Source organism: Vidua chalybeata, chromosome 3 (assembly GCF_026979565.1).
Source record: "Vidua chalybeata isolate OUT-0048 chromosome 3, bVidCha1 merged haplotype, whole genome shotgun sequence".
NCBI classification, from domain to species: Eukaryota; Metazoa; Chordata; class Aves; order Passeriformes; family Viduidae; genus Vidua; species Vidua chalybeata.
In genome coordinates this window covers 9,240,414-9,263,902 of record NC_071532.1, presented here as the reverse complement: position 1 = coordinate 9,263,902, position 23,489 = coordinate 9,240,414, and the positions used below count along the sequence as shown (strand labels likewise).

The window sequence follows — 23,489 nt, the reverse complement described above, 5'->3', positions numbered from 1 at the left end:
AGATAAAATAAGGAAGCTCTATGGAATTTGAGGGGTTTTTATGAAAAATGCTTTTTTATAGTCCAGTCTGCAACTGAGAATCCTTTTAAGCCCAATAGATCGTGCAATTTTTGATAATGAATCTGATTAAGACTTGACAGAATTACATTAGTGGTATCAGCCCAAGTTGTCAGATGGTTTATGATTCAACAAAGGAAAAAAACCCAACAGTCTTGACTGGCAAAATTTTGTCTCATTTACCATTGTTAGAGGTATTTAAACATAAGTGACAAGTTAAGCTCTTTTGAATGCTTGTTTCACTGTATATTTCAAACCATATTGTTTAGTATTTCACATAGGCTTCTCCCAGAAGGATCAATGTAGTTGAGTACCCCACCTCAGATTTTAGAATTGACAACCAGTCACTGATGACTGCTCTGTGCAGTTCTGTATCAACTAGGTCTGGTTAGAAATACTCAATTTTGTTAAATGCTCTCTGTAATTTTTTTAACACAATCTGTGCTTTTTCAGAAGTAAAAACTAGACTATGGCTGACATTTTCATAGCATTAACATGGCTCCTGTAATAAGGATGGATTATAAAAATGATACTTGTCTTTTTAGTGAAATTGCTGCATTCCACCTCTTTTTAATTTAAGTGGGAAACCACAGTACATCTCATAAAATCTTTCCTTGTAAGTGATGCTTTCCCCAGTTATAATAAAATCACTATCAGCTTTAGACTGTTTTGACAACATATAGATACTACACCTAGCTCTTGAGACAACTGAAACACCTGATTAGGTGATGTTGGTAAAGATGGAGTTTACTACTTCATTTTCATTTAAGTATAGTTCTCACTGATGAAATGCTATCAACAAAGACCAGCCTGCTCTTCAGGAAAAAGTTAATCCATGGGTAGAACTTTGTGGTGCCAGATGCATGTCTTTTGGCAGGCCCTTTGGTTTGATGTTTTCCTTGTAAGGCAGAGCCAAAAGAAATTTAACTGAATAGCCAAAAAGGCTAATGTTTGCAAATACAGTAATTTAACATTGACTCTACTGTAAGGATTTAAATTTATGTCCTCGAAGAAATCTTTTAGGAAACATGGACTTGGAGCATAATTGAATAGTGCTGTGTGAATAACTGCAGCTGATCCTTATCAGCTTAACTTGTATCTAAGTTTAAAAACAAAGCATAAGGTTTCTGGAAGTTGTTTTTCAGTTTCTTACCAGTTTTAAGTGTTTTGTTTCAATTACTCTGTGCAATGGGGAAACCACAATAGATACAAGGTAGTAAAATCAGGTCATATGCCGTGTTCCCCTGTAAAAGTATCACATGTACTTTCATAGCAAGAAACTACTTCAGTTTTTTTTTCCTCTGAAATGGAAAAGTTTTCACCTTGTGCTCACAACATGGTCTGTTTTGGCTGGCAGGTGTCCTTCAGGCCATGCTGCAAGGGGAACTGTTGGGAAAAGGCTGGCATGTGGCAGAGCAGTGTTTCCAGATGCATTTTTAGCTCAGGTGATTGTGGCAGACTTGCTTTTAAACTGATGTTCTCATCATGTTTCAGACGTAATTCTGGTTTGTGTTAGGTTATGTGGTTAAAATCTCAGCTCCACAAATGGAAAGCAGGCCAAAGGAAAGAGGTAATTTGTGCAGGTGCATTTGCCACTGCTGGGGGCTGCTGTGATCCAGCAGCTCCTCTCCTGAGGTGTGGGGCTGTGCAGCTCAACACGCTGGAGCCACCCACATCAGCAAGCCCTCAGAACCCGCAGTGGCTGCAAGCCTCTGTGTGGGGAGTGCTGCCCACACAGGAGCTGAAACAGGCTGGGAAACAGCGTGTGAAGAGAGGTGACAGTGCAGCCCACCTCCTTTGGATGTTGGTGGATGTTTGGTTTGGGGTTAAGGCTCAGCTCTTGTAAGCACAGAGGGGCAAGGGCAAGGGGAAGCTCAATACTGAACTGGAGCTCTTGAAGCTGAAACCTCTTGCTTTCTTTCCTGGGCCATCTCGGGAGAGGTGCCCCCAGGCAAGCCCTTGGGTCACCTCATGGGTTTAGTGACCTACAGATGCATAGGCTGATGGGATGTTGGAGAAGACTGGGGGTTGCATAAATTCTGTTCTGGGATATTTAGAGCCAGAAACAAAAGGGGAGAAAGGGAGGGGTCATGGTGATTTGGAGGAACAAGCATGGGCAGAGAGAGAAGGGGGCAGTTGTGGGCAAACAGGCTGCTGCTCAGCAGTGTGTCTGGCTGTGCCTACCCCTCACGGCACTGTCTGCTCTCCCTAAAAATTCTTTCCAGTTCTTTCTAAACATGAATAAAATGCTTAAAACTGCCTAAGTAATAGTGGCTTGTGGCTAAATTAGGGATGAATTTAGGCAAAATCTAGAAGCATACATTTCCTTGAAATCAATGTGATACTTGGCTACCTGGAAACATGAGACAGAGATTGGATTTTACAAAATTATTCTGGCAGCCTTTATAAGAAAAGCACCTTTATGGTGTTAAGTACCTGACATCCTGACTGATGTTTTCTTCATCTCCTTTGAACTGCAAAATAAGAGGTCTGTGCTCTGTTCATTAAAAAGAAACTGATAAAATCGAAAGATACGTAGTTCAAAGCATTCCAAGCAAGCCAAGATGAACTTACAAAATGTAAGTTCTGGGTTTCAAAGACTAAAGCAATCCTGGAGGTGAGAATTATGTACACTTAAACTTCATAATTTAACACATATCATGGGAGAAATATGAAATTTAAAGTAATTCTTATGGAATAAGTTTTAAGTAATAGGCTCTGTCATTAAAAAGCAACACAAACATACACCAGCTATTGTTAACTGTAGCACTGCAAACCTGGTGTTTGTCAGTTACATTCACTCAATAGACTAACATTATTAAGCCCTACTGAAATTTGAAATTTGGCACCTTAACAGAAACTATTGACTGTACAAGAAGGTTTGAATTTTGAGCAAGTTTTGGCAGTGCAGGTCTCTTTAAGGTGCAGTCACGGATGTGCTGATGATCTCAGAGACAAAGAGGACAAATTCTCATGGTCTTCTTCCATGAAAGAGAAAATTAATGAATATTTTCATGAGTTTCTGGTTTCAATGAATGTGTGCTAATTTGATGGCACTTGATTTGAAGGAGTTGGAAGCGCCAGTCAAATGAATGCATTGGGGCTATAGGTCTCATCCAACCTGGGAAGAGAGATTAGGATACACTAGTGTTATGTTAATGCATAGGGGCTCTTCTGCACTGATTCCTTGCATGCATGCTTTTGCACTAAATATCAAAATGTATTAAGATAAACTCTGCACCAGAGAGGTGCAACAATATATGCAGAAATCAGTGCCAAGTACCACTTTGAAAGAAGCCAAGCCAATCAAACTTGTATAAAGAAAATTAAATCACGCTCATGCACACGAATTGAGACTAACCCAAAGAACAATGAACCTGAGAAAGCAATGGGTGGTAGCAGAGAGCAAGTTATGTAAAATTGACACAGTAAGAACGCTGGCAGCCACACAGGAGCTGTGCCTTGGTGCAGGAAACTCCCTTTGCACTGAAAAAGGATGACTGTGGCTGTGCTCCCTTCCCTGAGGCATGTGGATATGTTCTTGATGGTGAAGCAGATACCAAGCTGGGCAGTTTATAGAAGGGAGAAGCAGGTGCAAGGATTGAGTTAAATTTAAAAATCTGAAGAAATGACTGCATCATATTAGAGATTAACCATGAGGAGCACTCTGTTTTTGAACCAGGAGGTCATAATCCCATTTGTAAACAAAAATTCAGAAGGTGGACCTTAGTTTTGGTTACATCCTGGTGTTGTAGGGAATGAGCTAGAAAATTGGGAAAAGCTTAGGAGATGCATGGCTGTAGCAGCTCATATAGACTACATGATCTCACAGCTCTGCCCTACAGTTTTTTGTCACAGAAATACCTCATAATGTTACAGCTCTAGCAGTACAAGCCATGTAAAGAGCTGTGAAACGCATTTTTAGGGCAGTGACTCTCCTGTCCGTGTCGATGGTGGGAGCAGCGCCGCAGAGGTTCTCTTCCTGCAGCCACAGCGCGTTCCCCACCACGGCCCCACCCCGCCTGGGGTTCCGGCTCGAGTGTGAGTCACAGAGGTGCCCGAGGGAGGAGGCTGTTCATCTCTTTCTATGTCCTCCTTTGCTGAAGAGCAGCACTTAAGGTCTGGTTCAGGCTTAGAGCCATGTGGAAGCTAGAAGTCATGTGGGTTAGAGAGCAGTGCAGCTCATTCAAGACTCAGTCTGGACCCAGCATTGGCCATTCCCACTCCTTCAGACTTCCAAGCAAAGGATCGGGTCTGTGCAGTACAGCTTCAGACCTGAAAGAAAAATGGGGTCACAAATGTAGGCCAATTGCCCATGCATCACAGAACAGGAAATCTTGCAGAACAGCCTTTTTCTTTTGCTCATCTCTCAATGTAGTTCGAATTTTTAAAATATATATGCATCCTGACTCATGCTGTTATATAATAAAAGGATCTGTTCATCATAGAAAGCAAACTGAACACTGTTGAATTGTGTGGTCTTTGAAAATAAATAGCATCTAAACATTTTCTTGTCACTACTGGTTTTTTACACTGATTACCTGTTGGGATTTTTGGTTTTTTTCTGTGTGGTAGAGTCAAATTCTGCTAATGAATCATTTTACATTTACTTGAGCCTCTCATCCTTTAGGGGTTAGGGAGGGGAATTGAAACAAACTTTCAACAGGAAAGAACATAAAAGAGATCATTCAAATCAATCAAACCTAATTGCTTGGAGTTTATTTTCTCTCTCCTTGGTTCCAACAGTATAGGAGAGCAGAAACTGAGCTGTGATAAGCTAATCACACAGCTAAAGACAGAGTTCTCTCTCGAGAATGGCTATCCCTTTCCTATCCTGGTTTAAGGAGAGTTTAATCTAAAAGCACAGCAGTCTGTTGTTAGCTACCAGCCTGGGGCACACAGTTACTTGGAATGATTGTTAGTGAACTGTGTGCTTTATTTTTAGTAAACATGATATTTAATAGAATTTAAGGCTCCATCTCAAGATGTGGCAGTGCAGAAAAGTCTCAGGAGTGTAGAATTTGCCAATACTTTGGGTAAAACAGAAATGTTGCCACTTTGCCACCAGTGCAAGGTGCTGAGAGGACGACCCCCACTGACCATTTGTCTGGGAAGGGGCAGTGTCTTCTCTGTGCACAAAGTTGCACTGGGAAGTGGAATTTAATTATTGTTATGTTAAACCTACTGAAGTGAATAAATGCAGGGACATTGATCTGTCTTACGGACTAGTTTTAACCTCTATCTGCAGAAAACAGCACTTATAGATAAAACTACACAAGCACAAATTATATCTAGTCTCAGGCACAGAAAGGAGGGGGATGAGTACAGTTGAGGATTCTCTGCTGCGTATTAGGGGTTGGAACAGGCAGTGGTGAGATAGTGTGGGACCAGTACTGAAGTCCTGGTGAGGCATACTCCATCTATGTAGTGCAGAACTTCCAGATTTGCACTGTGGTGTTAGCAAGAAGTTGAGCTATTCTTCCTTCCCAGTAGTTTCATGGTTTGTGAAAAGGTAGAAACCTCTGATCTCAGAAAAGCCCTCTGCTTTCATTAGTCGTGAAGCCTGTCAAACTCAGACCTGTGCTGGTCTAAGCACAGCACAGGTAACCACAAGATGCTTACTTAAAAAATCCTGTGACTGATTGGGGTCTGAGGAGATGACATTGCTGTTGCTCAGAAGGAAACAAAACCTACTCTGGTGTTGATCTGAGCTGTTAGAGCAAGTCAGAGGGAGAAAGATACAGCAGGCTCTCGATGTGAGTAAAGACATAGTTCTGCATGTGGGTAGGGGGCCTCACTAATATATTTGCTGGTCTTCCAGGGACCTGGAAGAAAACCCTTGGACTGCCTTCAAATCAAGCAGATTTGGTTTTCCCCTTAGGAACACTGTATAGCTCCTGAAGAGTTCGACAATGGAAGTTGCCCTTTTGGTGGTACATTAAAGCTGCTGTGTACAGCCAAAAGTGCAACTGAGAAGAGATTCTGGAACCAGGTAGACTGAGAGGCTGAACTTTCAGGAGAGGCTGTGAGGCAGAATTGGGCATGCCAGAAATGTGCTTAAGTGTCCTCGTGCAGGGGCTGTGCTTCAGTCTGAGGTTCAGAGCATTGGAGTGGTGCAGGGACAGAAGAGCTCCTTCTTGGGAGAGCAGGCTGGCAATGGGCCCATGAAAAAGCTGCTGATGACAACAGCTTCAAAGTCTCACTGTGACTCGGATGCTACTGTACTCTAACACAGACTGAAAACCACCCTGGGCCTTGCAGGAGTGCAGAAAGAGAGAAGATGAAAGACTTTTAGAGTAGGATGTTGTTGCCTCAGATATAACAAGATAAAGTTGTAAGCAATCATAAATCTCTGTATATATGACTATTAAAAGACACAAGTCTAGTATTTTTCAATGATTCTGGTATTTTCTAATTATTAGAATAATAAGATTTTAACTTCATTAAAAATTCTCTTAAGCCCTCTTCAAAAAAAAGCACCCTTAGTTCATGGGTTATAGAAAATTGAACTCTAGCAGTTTCTTTCTTCTTTATTCAAACAGCAGCTTTTTAATTAACTAATAATCAGAGGGGAGCTTTTAAAAATTAAGCCTTGTGCTACCTTCAGTAAGGAGGCATCTTCCTCAGCAGAAGTTCAAAATAACTTTTAACCACGTATCTCCTGTTCCTTGAAAAAATCTTCCAGTCTATCATTCTGTCTTGCCTTTAACAGTCTTTGTGCATCAGCAGTGATGGAAAAGGAAAGTTAGTGTAAAGAAAAGTTATTTCTAAATCATAAAAAAGCCCTCACAAGTATTTTGTGAGCTACAAAATACTGACTCTTCCCACACACCTCTTGTCTCACACTGGACCAGTCTCACATTCACCTTCCATTTCACTACCAGGCAAAGTGGCTGCATTTGAGAGCTTCATTTTGTGCTCAAGGGTTTCTCTCCAGCTGCTGGCATGGCCTCTCTCTCACTCTCTTGCACTCTTACCAGCCTCTTGCACTAAGAAATCTCTACCTGGGTACTGAAATTTTGCAGTTGGTTCAGATGATGAGGAAATTACAAATTACTGTTGCAATACCATATTTTACCAAGAATTTAGGGTTTGAGACATTAATCCTGCTATTGGTTCCACTTCTGTAGAGCTGAAGTAACTTCAGAATTCTGAGGTGTCACTCAAGGCTATCAGGCAGTAGCATCTGAACAGCAAAGGACACAAATCTAGTAATTACAGTGCAGCTTCTTTCATAGTTTCTCTTCAGTAATACAACTCAGTGAGGCACCACAGTGCAAGCATTTTTGCTGTATTTGTTTGTATTAGATTTTTTAAGAGACCACAGGATTATCACTCAAGGATATCCAGGAACCTTCTGACTGAGCTCAACAAGTAGGATTCCATCCCTTTCTCTGGCACAGCTGAGGCAGAGTGCTCATCTCATAAAATCACTGGGAAAAGTGTAGCAAAAATCCCATATTAGTGAAAGCTGCTTGCCTGTTTTAACCCCACTGAAGTATTAACAGGAAGGATCCTTTGACAAGGACACAAACCTAAAGTCAGAGGTGGTGTGGATCAGGTTGGTCAGACAGGTCTGGCAGCATTTGTTGTAGAACAAACACCTCTGGTCCTGCTGTCTACATTTGCTGTGGCACGACATCTTTCTCTTTTCCAGCCATGAAGGCTGAAACCCCAATGACAGAGAAGCAGATTTTCCCTCCATCCTCAAAAAGTAAGTAAAATTTGCATCATGTAACACTTATGTATGTCAAAAAGGAAAAAAGGAAAATAACCCCCTGGATGCACCCTGGCTGACAGTAGGCTGCTGTGTGAACTTGAACACACCCCACTGTGGAGCTGGTTGATGAACATGTCCTCAGAGACATGGTTTGGCAGTGGATTCCAGTCTTGATGCCAGCATAACAGAATTCTCTTTCTGCTGGTCTTCCTGAAGGATGGACTGCTCTGTGCCATCTACAGCAGGGTGACCCAGGCATGACTAGTACATGTGACACATCATATCCTGTCAGGAAGACATAATTTTCTCTCCATAATCAGTGTGAGGATTAGGGGACCCTTTCCGGACTTTACATGTCACTGTGGGTTAGTGTGGACAAACTTCACCCACGTGGTTCCCTCTCGGTTGCAGATAGGAGTGACAATCCTCACCAAGAACCCTTGTCCCACAAGCACAGGGAGGGGAGTTAAGCAAGACCCAACAATATTTAGGATCAAAGTCTGGTCTCCTCTTGTTGGCTTTTTGGCTGATCCCAGAGAGAGTTGGTTTGCTAAACATGCGGGAAATTCCTCATTTAAAAAAACCCAAACAATAAACCAACAAAACACAGCATAAAACAACAAAGAAAGAGAATGAACACTTTTCTGTTGTTTTGCCAAACTAAGACAGAAACTAGGAGAGAAAGGCAGGTGCCAGAGTCCAGGAGAAAGTGTCTGCGGCAGCTGACATGTTGGCCCATCTATCATTTAAAACCAGACTGGAAAACACCTTTGAGATTATCCATGCATTTAGAAGTAGGCAGAGATCTAAACACCTCACTAGTGTGAGGCCTTCCCTGGCTCAGGAAGGGCTGAAGAGTCAGTGCTGCAGTGTTAAATGCAGTGCAGTGCTTAGCTGTGGGTGTGTTGACCTTGTGCCTTCACACTAATGTTGAGAAGTCAAGGAACAGATCACATAAACCTCATGTAACCAACACTGCTTTGAGGAGCCTTTCTGGATTCCAGTTTTGTGTATTTGATACTAAGGTTGTCTGGTAAATGGTTCTTGTGGTGTGTGCCTTGGGAGTCAAGACATTTGGTCCTGGCACTCTGGATTGAACAGGGAGCAGGTATGCTTGAGACAAATGTACAAAAAGTGCAGAGGAGCAGCACCTCTGCCCCTACAACTGACAGCAGGTAGAAGGAAATGCCTAGCTGGGCCAGGTCTCACTTCAGCATTTCAGGTAGCAATGGTTCAGGTCAGAAGTGTTTTGGAAGAAATTGAGCTTGGAAATAGCAAGAGGAATATTGTGCCTGTGAAGTAATGAAAGAACAAGAATGCTGTCCCAAATATTGCCAGCTGAGTTGTGATCCTCACTCCAAACACAGACTGGTGAGGTCAGCTGAACGTGGACAGAAAGAATATTTTGGGAGCAAGAGAAAGAAACATATTTGTCAGATGGTCATCTTTGTAGGAGGAAGCAGATAGAGCAAAGAGTTCCTGTAGGACCACAGAGAGCAGCAATGGGGAGCAGCAGCAGATCCTGGTGAGGGTGTCCCAGTTAGCATTTAGGTGCTGCTTTCTGGAACAGGCACTAAAGCTTCAGGGTAGTGAGAGGGCATGAGTGATAGACCAGTGCAAATTTAGATGCCTGTCAAGCCTAGCCAACAAACTGGGAGGAAGATGAAGTGAAGCAGGACGTGGTTAATACTAGTTCACTTTTCAAAATTAATACTAGTTCACTTTTCAAAAGTGGAGGCAACCAAAACATCCTGGGGAGAAAGGACCACGGGTTGCCAGCTTTCTCCAGTGTGTCTTGGAGGTACAGGTATATGTCCAAACACATATACATTTCCCCTTCAGTAAAGAACACATTTGTGCCACACAGCACAATCACATAATTCTAAAATCATGGAATAGTTTGGTTTGGAAGAGGCCTTCAAAGGTCATCTAGTCTAATCCCCCTGCAACAAGCAGGGACAATGCCATGAAGAGATGACCAAGGTGCCTGGGCATTCATCAAAAATAATCTAACTTGGAGAAAGATGAATAGATCATTTGGGGGCTGTACTGCTTCTGCCACCTGAACTGGCATAGCTTTGAGACCTGTTAAAAAGTTTTGCTGCAGATGAAGAAATTTCCTTGAAAAGGATAAGAGCCATAAACAAGTTGCTGGCTTTCCAGGTTATATTGGGTTTGTGTGGCAATGTTTGGAGGTGGGTGGGGGATGCTACAGCTTCACATGTCAAACAGACCCAATGCCAGACACTCCAAGACAGATGCATTGCTGGTCAAGGCCAAGTCTATCAGTGATGGTGGCAGAGCCTCTGGGATAACATATTTAAGAAGGGGGAGGTGGGGGGAAATCCTTCACAAGAGCAATGGCAGATAAAGAAGAGAATAGTCAGAATATATGAGAGACTGTAACAGCTCTAGAGATGCCCAGGCAAAGCAATCAGTGAGTGTTCTCTCCCTGCCCTTATCTCATGAGCCTTTCATTATATTTTCACTCCCATGTCCATTTGAGGTGGGGAGTGATAGAAATGCTTTGATGGGCACCTGGCATCCAGCCAGGGTCAACCCACCAACCAGCACTGAAGTTCAAATCAGTGCCAGAATGCCTACAGAACTGACCTGTCCCTTTGTGCTCCTGGTCTCACCAGGACAGTTATACCTGAGTAACTGGGCTAACTGTTCTTCACTCCAGGCTGTTGCCCAACCGTATAATTTCAGTAGATTTAGCTGTGCTGCTTGATTCTCTAACATACCTGTCCCACAGCATTAGCAAGTTCCTGTCTTTGTGCAGGCTAGATTATATTTAAGGAAACAAACCCATCATCCCTCAGGAATGTATGTAAGCATATACTTACATTCTCTCTCTAGCACAAAATTAATCAACTGCAGTTGCCAATTTGTTGTTCCTGGGAGTAAACATTCAGTAATGTGCCTCCCATTACTTCTTTGGTTTCTTTTTTAAAATTTTTTTGCCACCTCTGAAATCAAAGTGGAAAAATCAATGTTATCAAAGCTCTAACCACCAGTGATTTCATGCATAAAGACCTTGAGATCAAATGATAACAGCAGCTGCCCACTCTTAGAAGGGAAGTGAAAGGTTATATATCTGCTGCAATATGAATTCAGACAGATGTGTTAGATGTGCACAGGAGAGGATCCTGTGTAAGCAAGTATTTTCCCTGTCATCTGCTTGGCATAACACAGCTCTGTGCATTTCCTTTCCCTCCTAATCCACACAGAAATAAATAGTTATGATCAATGCTCTAAAGGGATCATGGTGCAACTCTTCTGCTGTGAAAATTGAGTGCCTGAAACATTTAAAACTTGTTAAAAGCAAAATTATTTAAATGTGTTTAATTGTCTCACTGATTAGTATCTGAGCATAGAGAGGATGTGTGATTAGGACACAACTTCCTTGCTATACCAGCCTGCACAAGTGGCATCTCAGTGATGACTGTATGGGAGCAGTAATTCCTCCTGTCCAGAAGACCTGGAAGCAGATTTTCCTCCTTGCAGAGCAATCTCTTGTGGCAGTTTCTCTCTGGGTAGCCTCAGATCATTGGTGTGGTTAGTGGTATAGATGTAAAATGAGGGAGTCATTGTCTCATTGAAGTGGCCAGCCAGCACCTCCAGTTTGTCTTTGCAATCAGCAAAATCACAGCTCACGTGCTGAAAGGCACACGCTGTAACTTGGTCCCTGCAGGAGGAAAGAAATCGCCTCTGCTCTGTATCCAGCCAACACAGGGAGTGCATATTGTGCAGACACAAATTCAAATTTCACTCTTCCATTTCATCACCTGTGGCTTTAGATGGGAGCTGGGATTACAGATGCCTTAAAACTTCCATACTGCACATCCAGTTGCAGCATTAGGTATATAAACAACTTTTAAGCTATCTTGAGCTCTTACTCAGGCCATGAAGCCCACTGCTGGAGAGATGGGATTGGGGCATTCCATGGTGTGGGTCTCTTGTAAAAAACAGTCATATGAAGAAAGTACAAGTCTAAAAAGAAATCAGGTCACTGAATTCAACATATTCAGGTTAAAATGTAAATGCTTGGGAGTACAGAGTGATGACAGGCTCTGAGAAACTACTTTGGTAGTTATTTCAATGACACATGAAATAGAGAGTGAGTGACTGAGTGAAACAATGAAAAAATGTCACCACAATGGGTATGATCTGACTACAGGATCAAAAACATAGGAATTATGTCAGCAACTGCATACTTAGCTCTGCTTGTATCTTTGTCTCATGTGTGCAACGTTTCTGACATGGAAATTCACATGTCCTCTACAGCTAATGTAAACACTAGCATACCTTTGTAAACAATTCAGCAGAATTTTCTTTCACTAGACCATTGATTTCAGAAAGCAGTTATTTGGAAATATTTTGCAATATTTTGTCTTCTCTGAGGTGATATACTTAATTTTTAAAATATTTACATCCACTTTAGCAAGAATATGATGTTAAGCCCTTAAATAAGGGACTGTGACTTGCAGTACACATTTTTTCTTGGAATTTCAGGAACAAACATATATTCTCTGGTCTATAAAATAATTTCTTTTGTGTTGAAAAGGTAAAAAAGTGAGATTACAAGTGCTTGGCATCTTCACTCAATAGGCCCTTGGCAGTACAAAGATTGTGTTATTGTGTTTATCACTGTTAGGGTTCGTTACTTCTGGCATAACCTGGGGAGATGCTTTTACCAGAAATGGTTCTTAAACATTTTTAAGATAAGCACTCAAAAGGGAATAGTAAGAAAGAGACCAAATACAGCATAATCTAGAAAAATCTTTTTCTTAAAGTAAAAACCACATTATTTCAATGAACCAGATTTTTCTTTCAGAATGCTTTTAGCTATCTCAGAAATGTTCTGATGAAAAATTGAAGTGCGTTAATTGGAAAAGGCTGGTCTTATGTCTCATGGGAGCTGGTGCTCCTTATGATTTCTATTTCTTTTTTTGTCTAAAGTTCTGTGAGATCTTAAACCATGGAATGACATTACTCACAGCCTACTTCCTCTGTCCAAAGCTGGGTAACTTAGCCTGACTGATAAGCTGAGACTACAAAAGAGGATAAAAACATAAACAAGCATATGATAATTCAGCTGTCCATCTTGCTGCATTTTATAAACTAGTATTTTAAAATTTTAAACTGAAAATTTTTAATTTACAACTTTGGTTTATCAACATTTTCTCCAATGAAATCTGTTTAACCAGCTTCTCTGAAGTCAGTGATTATCAACAGGACGATGCACTTACTGTTCTTCATGCTTCTTTCTGGAACTCAGGCCCGCTATGAGCTCAGCTGGTTCTAAGAAGTGATGCTGCAGTGCAGCAGAGGAGTGCTATGAGTATGACTGTGCTCCTCCTTCAGAAATTCCATGTCTAGTCTGACAAGAAATCACATCTGAATCTTTACCATGACCAGCAAATTGTTTCCCATCAGATGTTTTTTTCAGCCTGACTTCATTTTCAAGAAAAATATCGAGTGCATTGGTGGAAGACAAGTGATGGGTTGTGATACCTGACAAATGCAGTCATACCTTGGGCTGGAGGTGAGCCCTAAGCACTGAACGTGCAGGCTCCTTCCCAAGTGCTCTGTTTACAACTGCTACCCATTTAATCCCTGAGTCCTAGTTGCTCCTGTAGGAAAAAAAACCCTATAGAAGGCCTTTAGGAGGGCTCTGTCTTCCCTGACAGGTTTGGCAGAGGTGACCAAGTGATAAAAACATTGATGGATGCTGGTCAGTGCAGGATGGATATCAGTCACTGACACCTCATAATGTGAGAGGAGGGCTGCAACTGGCAAAAGGATAATGGAAGCAGATGGGAGTGAGGTAAAAGGGGAACAAAAATTATCAAAGGGGAAGGAAGTCAGGGGAATTGCAAAACATAATGCTGAAGAGAAATTATAAAGACAACAAGAGATGGGAATAAGGGAAATCTAGAAAAGCTAAGCAAAGAAAGAGGAAGAAAGGGAGACCAAAAAAACTAAAAAACAGAAATACCAAAATCAGCAAAAATGTTTGACAAGAAATAAAAAGCTAGATGCAAACAAAAGAAGGAAATTTTGATACAATTAATGAGGAAAAAATATATATTGACAATGTAGGATGGTCATGATGAGAAAATTAAATAGGTAACATAAACAATTTGAATGTAAATACATAATTTACATTTTATAGACGAAAAGAATAATGAAGAGACTACAACTTCAGCTGATGGCTAGATTTTTGAATTAGATTAGACTGATCTAAATTTAACTGAAGGAACATGAAATCAGGTGACATACTGTGTCATTTCAGAAGAAACTTGTGGATTCTGGAACAACTCGGACAATAGCTTTGCTTTCCCTATCTTTAAATATTTTCTTTCCTTAATTACTGGTGGCAGAAAACTAACAATGTGGTAAGATTTGAAAAACCACAATTACCATATTAGCTAAGCGAGAGCAGATTTCCTTTCAGAGCTCTAACATATGAACCAAAAATAGCTAACACAGAGATTAACAAATAGCTGTGTTGAAAAGAACTAACTCTTTCCACTTGCCACAGTGTGAAGGTGAAGCACAAAGCACCTGTAAAGAAGGCTGACTGATTGAAAGAAACTGTGTTGATAAGGTAAGTTGGACTGGGTACCTTGTGGTAACTTTGGAATTCACCAAACAGTGAATTCTTCACCTTCTGAAAGTTTTTTATTGATGCTGGATATTGAATATATTACAGACTAAAAGCACAAGATACATTTAAATTAGAAAGCACCTGATTATGGAACAAGGTGAGCAATAGTTTTTGTAAGGGATTAGCCTCTGATTTATCTTTAATTAAGCATTAAAAATCTAATGTATATTTTGATGACTCTCATTCCATGAAAATATGTTGATAATATTCAGTTTCTTCATAGCCTAATCTTGGTATTCCAAAGGTAAGTTGTTGTCTGAGAGAGATGTTGGAAGCTGTTATTAGAAATGCTTGTCTGAATATGTATTATAATCATGATGGACTTGATGATTTGAAGTCACAGATGATTTTGTAATGGAGAGGGATTTTCTACTTCTGTTACTCATTATTTGCTGGTTACGTGACTGCCATGTGTTACATTTGTCTTTGTGCAATGAAGTTTGTTTTGCAAGACACAGATCCATCTCTTCCCTCTCCAAGTTATGAGAAAGAAGCACTAGAAATGCTTCAGTGAAAGATCCCACAATGACATGTCAGCAAATTACATTACCAGCAGAATGTGTTCCTACTCTAAATTTGCTGCTTTTAACAGGGTTTGAGCCCTTGTTTCAAACTGTCGGAGACTCTGAAGAGGAATCTGTGGTTTTCTACAGACAGTGTTTACAGAATGTGAGTTCTCTGTAAACAGGATTGAGGCTGCTATATGTAGCTATGTTACTACAAAGAGTAGTAACTCAGTTTATCGGGAGTAAATTACTGTGCCTTGCAGCACTTGAGGGACAGGAGATTTCAAAATGAAGCTTGTGTTTTGTTTCTAAGAAAGTCCAGAAAGTACCTTCCTCATCTCAAGTTAATTAGATTTCCTTTATTACAATTTGACATACAAATAACAAGTTAGCAAACCAGCACAAAAATGCAGTTAAAAGAAAAGTCAAAACCCCTTTCACAAAATGATTAAAGGATGGCCTTGAAAACCTGTGACGTTTTAAAGATAGGGATTGTTATGAGTTATAAAATCATAACTAAAGAGTGAAGACTACTTCTCTATTGTGATTAAGGATGTCTTGAAAGATTCACAAGGACTTCTGTCTTCACCTCCTTGTCTCTGCACTGAAACTCCCACATGTTCTTTCCTCCATGTTCCTGAGCTTCATAAAACCATTTTCAAGTGCTTAACTATGTTATGGATTTAATCACAACCTGTTCCAGATCTGTGATGACAGGGAATGGTTTAGTCCAAACAGTGATAAGGAGGCCAAATTAATATTGTAGTGACCCTGCTGAAGTTATTTGAGTCACAGATAGATTTCACACTTTTTTGCTTTCTATGCATCAAACAGTGAAGATTGATGTTCAGCAGTAACAATCAAAACATGCTTTCACCACATATGCATGCACATTTCAGTAAAACAAGACTCATTTCAGGGGTTTCAGGTCTCTGTGTTGCTCCATACACATGTATTTGGTAATAGCTGAAGTCTTGGATCCTGTGAAAATGAGCCATTGAGAAAATTACACGTGCCTGCTTAGATGATTATGAACCATTACAACATGGTGCTTTAAATGCACCAGTTCTCCTTTTGACACCAGGCAGTGTTTTTGTTCTGTTCACTGGGTGTGGTCAGTGGAAAGAAGCACCAAACTTAAGCTGGTAGGGAGCCACTGCTCCTGTGATATGCTCTGTTTAGGAAAAAAGTGAGTGAGCAGAACATCTGTCATCCTGCATTTCTTTAGGTCCAGTGTTCTATTAATTTAATCATATCTTGGAATCTTACAAGACTGTCTGTATTTATGCCATTTTACCATTTTTTTTTCTTTTTTTCCCCCCTTCCTGCTAATGGAAACATCTAAGTTGTGTTCAAACCCAGGTCTGGAAAAGAAACATTTCTAGGTTTTAAAATTCAGGAATCATGAAATTAAATTAAAATTAGTTCCAACTAGCTTTAGCAACAGACTTGAACAGCACAAACATGAACAGCAAATGTTTGTGTCAAACAGGCAAATGCAACCACATTTTACTTATCTACCTGCATTTACACATTTTTTGTTAGCAGATCTGGACAAACATTTGGGTTGTGTGCACCTTGACATATAACAGATTACTTTTTTTTTTTTTTTTCTTCTAAAACAGCTGCTAATCAATTTGGTAATTATTACTTGTCTCATTTCACAGTTTCACTCTAAGCAGTCTTGTTGATTTAAATGATTGATGTTGAAACTACTCATCTGCATGACATTAAGTGCACCCTTTGCAAAACCAGGTCATCATTCAGGACATTTCTGAGCACAATGACAATTAACACCCTGCTCATTATTATGATTCTGATTCTAGCTTGATCATTTTAAAAATAATATCATTACATAGGTAGACTAATAAGTAAATTAATAACATATTTGCCTCCAGCTTGAATGTTTTCAGTACAACAACATTTTCCTTTACATAAAAAACAGCTTCTAAAAAACAGCTTATTGCTGTTGCTTGTGAGGAGGAAGTGGTGGTTATTTCAATTTAACTCTGTATCTTTAACTAATGCTGTTATTTCTTGTTTTCTGAATTAGAGTGTACTTTTGTTGAGGCTGGTAAATGTGCTTGAGGCAGCCAAAAGAATCACACATCCTCTTTCACCTGCCCTTCAGACAAATTTCAAATTGCGTAAGTACTAAAATAAAACAGGTAATCTATGATCCGTGTATATGTGCGGCGAATGTATTAAACTGAACATGTAAGTGGGATTCTACTTACAAGGGTGGACTACTCTTAAAAGTACTTAATGACTGATTTTTTTTCTTCATAGAATTCTGTCTTTTTCCCCAGGTATGTCTTTATTCATCGTGTTTTGTTTGTATAATTCAAATAGTTTATTTGCTCTTAAGATTGAGGTGTAGTCTTACATTTGAGTCCTCGCATACTGCTTTCATAGTGAAAAGAAATGTAACGGTGTGGCTAAAGTGGAAAAATACTAAGCTTAAAAATTCAAGGCTTATATATTTAACATTCAGAACATACGTGTTTTTGAGTGCACATGCACAGACATGTACTACCAATATGTAGTACATAACCAATGTTAGGACACACCACCATATATATATATATATATATATATATATATATATATATATATATGTATATATGAAAATTTATTTTTATATTTGCCTAATACATTAATGCTAAATAACAATGTAAATATGAAGACTATAAATTATAAAGGAGCCTACTAAAACACTGTTAGAAAGATTTAAATTGAAAAGGAAATTGTGTTTATAAGACTTATGATTCAACTTCCTCAGCAGCCGGTGCATCTTTTTAAAAACTTCTGCGAATGCTGTTTCAAGTTCAGAAAAGGAAGTCAGCTCAAGAGATTTAAATCAGGTCTAAATCTGATCTCTGCAGTTCTGATTTCAGTTTGAGTCCTTTGCTACAACTCTCATACTAACTATTCTCAGGAAGCTTCTGCTGGACAGTAGAAGTAATTTTGTGAATAAATGTGTGACTGGTGGTGCCTTTTTGAATTCCTGTAGGATCAGGGAGAATATGCATCTCTTCTATGATGAGTAGCTGTTGTTCCCCATATGATCTCTGCTGAGCTCTTCTGCAAACTAAAGAGCCTTTTCTAAGTGATCATCTGAAGAGAGCTCCCTTAGCCCTCCTTGCAGGCTGTAGGAAGTACCCATGGCTCCCTTTCTTCTAAATGCCCTCACTCAATCACCTTTCTTCTGTATGTTATGCTCACGTTTCAGGGTGGCTGATAGAAGATATGCTGTCAGACTCTGTATATTTTAACCATGTAGGTCTTAAAAAAACATGAGTGGCAGACATCTAGAATGGTATTTTTCTTGCAATGATAAAATAACAGTTTCAAAAGTAATAACCTAGACGGGTACCCCTTTAATTCTGTCCATCTGAAGAATTACTGTAGCTGCCAAGTACAAAGGGTAACAGAAGCACCAAGCAAGGTCATGAGTGTGTCTCTGGATGAGATCAGAAACTGTAAAGCAGTGGATAGTGACTAAAATTGTGCAAAGATGTGCTAGGGGACCACAGCCCCTGGTTAATTGCATAACCTGCCTGCTTACTCTATACATCTCTGCACTTCTGAGAGACACCTTTAAGTTGTTTGAGATTTGCTTCAGGAGCTTCAAGAACTTTCAGGCTGTCATATTCCTGCAGCTTCTAAAAATCAGTTTTGAAAAGCCAACAAATGAAGCTGGAGAGATAGTTAAAGATTTGTCTAAAGGGCAGGAAATCAAGATAAGCTAAGATGCCTTAGCTACATCATGTAGTTCAGGTCTTTACCCAGCTGCAGCCCTCTGTCATGAGCCAGCATCCCCATATGAGTCATCCTCATTGTGCTTTTGGAGAGTGTTCTGTCCTTTCCCCTCTCTCAACTTCCCCATTGTATCTGGACTTCATCTGCCCCACTTTTACAAATTCTCTCTCTCTCGTTTTCAACATTAGGTAATTCCCAAACAAGAAGGTTTTGGTTTTGTAGACTTAAAGCTGACCCATGTGCTTTTCCCAACTGGTAGCATGACTAGCAAAAAGCAGAAAAACTCTAGATAAAACTGTCCTTCACAACCTTGACAAATATGGGACCTCATGTCATCCTGTCCCTGAAATTACTGCCTTGCTGATAGGTGCAGTTCTCAGAGAACAGCTAATGGAAAGAAGGGAAGGGCTGAACTCGTGCAAGGGGAGTCTGAGGAATAAAATCTCCTGCCCATGAGCTCCTGTGTGAGGCTGAACAAGTTATCTAAGCCTAGCTTCCCATGTGTGGTCACCAATGACATGTTCCCCATTTTATTTTTCTGTGACTTTAGACTCTGTGATCTGATTTGCAGGAGTCTGATCCTGGATGCAAACAGTCAATGGATTTAATCTTTTACCTAGCTGAAGTCTTTCATAATTTTACAAGTGATGTTGAGGGGGATACGTATCTCAAACCAAACATCTTAAGTGGATACTTAACTCTAATGACTCAGATTCTCCCTTTTAAATAAAGGTGGTAATACTTCTTCACCACAGAGTGTTGCACAAATTAAGTAAGCCCTATCTGTAAAACAGTTAGGTATCACAGTGATAAAGAAAACAAATTTTTTCATAGGGTGCTGTCTGAACTGCACACCGAGCACTGCACAGTAAATCTGTGCACTGAACAAAGACAAAACACCGGTGCTCAGTCTGTTCATACATTGTGTACTATCCTTTGCACTATAAGATATTAATCTGTTGCTCTTCTATTACTTCACTAGTGTAATAAAAAATGACAAATAATGTTATGTTGAAAGTACTGATAAAGGGTCACTGATAAAGGGTCAGAGTGGGAACAAAGGGTAAACTGTTGCATTAGGAAGTATACTAAGGGAGTGCTGTTTATATTTTCTGTATTTCCCTCAATACATGGATTGCCATTGTCATACAGAAGTTCTCAACGTAAAATTTAATTTATTCTAATTTCTTGTGTGCAAATTCAATGTGAAGTAGCGGTCACATAGTCTCAAATATAATTTATTAGCCTATGAATAAACATTTAATATATAAGTCTGTGCTCTTAATAATACTGATAAAAACCATTCACTTTCTACAACTGCACATTTTGTAGGGATGTGTGATTTGTTAAGACTTGTTAACAGAGATGAGATTCTGTTTTGAGTAGGTTTTATTTCCAATTTTGTTTTTTTACTTGTTCACACTTCTTGTGCTGTTTTTTTTGATCCAATCTACTTATTTTCTTTTCAGAAATACTTGGGGAAAATATTTTGAGGTCCTTCTGAACATATTTTTCTGAGAAGTGTACTGCCAAAATGAATGTTGTAAGTACCTAATTGATAAACTATGTTAGTATATCAATAAAGCAATGACCCTGTAAGACCCAGTTCCTTGAGGCTGCAGATGCAAACACTGTAATTTCAGGAGTGAAAATCTGAAGAGATGTTTCTGACAGCAGAGTTCACTGTCAAAGCACACTCTATTGGATTTTCACTACAGGTGTGGTATTTGTGGTGCAGGTAAATGTGTCTCAGGCTAGCTATCACAGATTGCCTTTCTAGCTGAGTGGAGAGAAGTAATCATTTTTGGGCTTGATTTAGTCAAGCTACATTAGTATGAAATGCATAGTATGTTATAAAGACCTGTTTGCCTTGTGTGATGGTAAAGGAAGACTAGGCCCCTAATTCAAATTCAGACTTTTACAGAGTCTTCTGTGACAGCAGATTTGTCCTTTCTGCACAATGCATTTAAATATGAAGACCTTTGGGACATCCAAAAGGATTATTTCCACATTCGTATTTTAAGTATGATTTTATGTAATTTCCTAGATAGTTCTTACAAGCCTTGTCTGTAGTGTTAAATGCATTTGTAATTGGAATGTGTGGTCAGTTACCTATCACGTTTCTACCATACAGGAATTAAAGATTAACATCCGTGTGTTAACTGGTGTTCTCCTTTTCTACAGACAGACCCTTGTTCCACAGATTACCCCTATTATTCAGACTATTTTTCTCTGATCACGCCACCTTGTTCTAAGCTGGAAGTCAGGAACTTCACAAAAGCATTTCTGCCAGTTGCATATTCATTGATTTGTATCATCGGCCTCTTTGGTAACATCTTTGTAGTGATGACCTTCGCTTTATATGAAAGAGCCAAGTCCATGACGGATGTGTACCTCTTCAACATGGCCATAGCAGACATACTGTTTGTTCTGACTCTTCCACTGTGGGCAGTGAATTATGCTGCTGATGAATGGATTTTTGGTGATTTCATTTGCAAAATGACTAGAGGTATCTATGCAATCAACTTCAGCTGTGGCATGCTGCTTTTGGCCTTTATCAGCGTGGACCGGTACATTGCTATCGTACAGGCAACAAAGTCTTTTAAACTCAGGGCAAGGACTCTCGCACATAGTAAACTCATTTGTTTGGCTGTGTGGATATCATCAATTCTAATCTCTAGTCCCTCTTTTCTGTACAGTGGAAGTTACAGCTTCTCCATGAATGAAACCAAAGAGATTTGTGATCACAGATCGACCAGAATTTCTGCAAGCACAATGCTGAAATCACTGCTGCTATGGCTACAAGTTTCATTTGGATTTCTTATACCTTTCATATTCATGATTTTTTGCTACACCTTCATTGTCAAATCCTTACAACAAGCTCAGAATTCCAAAAGAAACAAAGCAATTCGTGTGATTGTATTAATTATAGCTGTTTTCCTAATTTGCCAGGTACCTTATAACATTGTTCTTCTCATAACAGCTGTCAACATGGGCAAGATTGACAAATCTTGTGACAATGACAAGATAATGGCTTATGCAAAATACACCACTGAAGCCATAGCATTTTTACACTGTTGTGTGAACCCTGTGCTCTATGCATTTATTGGAGTGAAGTTCAGAAGTTATTTTGTGAAGCTAATGAAGGACCTAAGGTGCAAGAGATACAAGAAAGACAGTAAACGTAATTCAAGGACAAACTCTGATACTTATCATTCAAGACAGACTAGTGAAATTCTGACTGACAATGGATCATCTTTTACTATATAATACAATTTGAACATTAGTACTGAAGGACTCTTCTCACCAAGAAACCCAAACCAATGTGACTGCGTGTGACAGCAAGTAATCTGAACTTCTCCGTGCCTCTAAATGAGATCCAATGATCTACACCTCCTTTCAGGAAACTAATTTAGATAAAGGAATAATACTGTCCTGTGTAAAACTAAAACCTTATTCACTCCTCTTAATGCTCTTCTAAACTACATCCTCTTGGAATTATAAAGAAAGTGAAGTTTAAAGAGGAACCCTCGTCATTGTGTAAGGAAAAAATTGCATCTCATCTGTCCTACAACATTGAAATATCCCCAAAATAATAAGTAAATTAATAAGGTTATGTCTAGGCTCTTCTTACATTTATGTTGTTTCTGTTAATTACTTCTACCTGGAAATCCCTGTGAAGTGTGGCTCTCCACTGTGCTTATATTGCAGACAGGTCACATTGTGACAGGACTAACACAAAGAGATGGCATTTGAGCAAAGCATGACAAGGAATGCAAACTGCAAAATGAAAAAACAGGTTCAGAACTGCTGACATAGCTGGGCTGAGGTGCTTGGTCTTGTAAATCTTTGCCCAGTGCTATTCTGAGCAGAGAGTGAAGCTTTGCTAGAGTTTTCTATCATTGTTTCAGATGCTGGAATCCAACAAAGCTGATAACCTGATGAATATCTCTTTGTGAAAAGTTGCCTCTTTCTACCTGAAATTTACACTTTACTTTTTAAAAGGCACCGAATTGGATAAAACTGCAATTATTCCAACACAATTTATTGGGATGTGAATGGTGACAAAATATGAAGCATTTCTTTGTATTTAGCTACTGCTAGCAAAGATTCCTTAGGAATGCGTTTACCAGCTCAAATATGCATATATGTAGTTTCAGAAATTAGTTTGAAATTATTGTCTAAAAAAAGAGCAGAATCTGATTTAATTCAGCTGAAATTTTTACTGAGTCACTATTTGACTCACTATGAATATAGGAATATTTATAATAAATGCAATTTGTTTTACCCAGCCTTGACTCTTCAGCAAATCTTCAGTGGATCTTCTGCTCATTGAGTGAGCTTTACCACTGTTGCAGTCACTGTGGGACAGTGAGGTAGCCAGAAGCAGGAGCTGAAGATCCCTTGAGGAAATCATTAATAGGGCACATGAAACTAGTACTGCTTTGGCTGGTACAATCCATCCTTGTTTCCTCTGCAGTGTCAGGTTTTTAAATATCAGTACCAGATATGATAAAGATTGCATATATTTATCATAACTGAATAGCAATTTTGCAATATGATAGAAAATTATGTAAATACAGATGCATGCATTTGCTGTACATAGCAATGATGATTTTCTGGAAGAGAATTCAGCAAATAAAAAATGTAACTGAAAAGGAAAAGATCCCCTCATATCTAAGAGTTCCGTGCTATGTTGCCATGAAGCATTCTCTTTGACTCTGTGAAAAATCTGTCACACCTGAACAGTGTGTCCATTGTGGGCTCC

The 23,489-nt window shown here is 39.5% G+C and overlaps 1 protein-coding gene across 1 annotated transcript; it reads left to right on the top strand.

Annotated features, from left to right (window-relative positions):
• Nucleotides 1-4,007: 4,007 nt before the first annotated feature.
• CCR6 (C-C motif chemokine receptor 6) lies at nucleotides 4,008-22,118 on the top strand. Its single transcript, XM_053939832.1, has 3 exons — nucleotides 4,008-4,098; nucleotides 15,046-15,122; nucleotides 20,906-22,118. Exons 1-3 carry the CDS (start codon nucleotides 4,008-4,010, stop codon nucleotides 21,989-21,991), a joined length of 1,254 nt encoding a protein of 417 aa, XP_053795807.1. The 3' UTR covers nucleotides 21,992-22,118.
• The last annotated feature ends 1,371 nt before the right edge of the window (nucleotides 22,119-23,489 follow it).

What these genes read in the sequence shown, in the direction of transcription:
- CCR6 (XM_053939832.1), top strand. Translation starts at nt 4,008, where the DNA reads ATGGTGGGAGCAGCGCCGCAGAGGTTCTCTTCCTGCAGCCACAGCGCG. An exon ending in CCTGGGGTTCCGGCTCGAGT is followed by an intron (nt 4,099 to 15,045) that starts GTGAGTCACAGA and finishes TGCTTTTAACAG; the next exon opens with GGTTTGAGCCCTTGTTTCAA. An exon ending in ACAGACAGTGTTTACAGAAT is followed by an intron (nt 15,123 to 20,905) that starts GTGAGTTCTCTG and finishes CCTTTTCTACAG; the next exon opens with ACAGACCCTTGTTCCACAGA.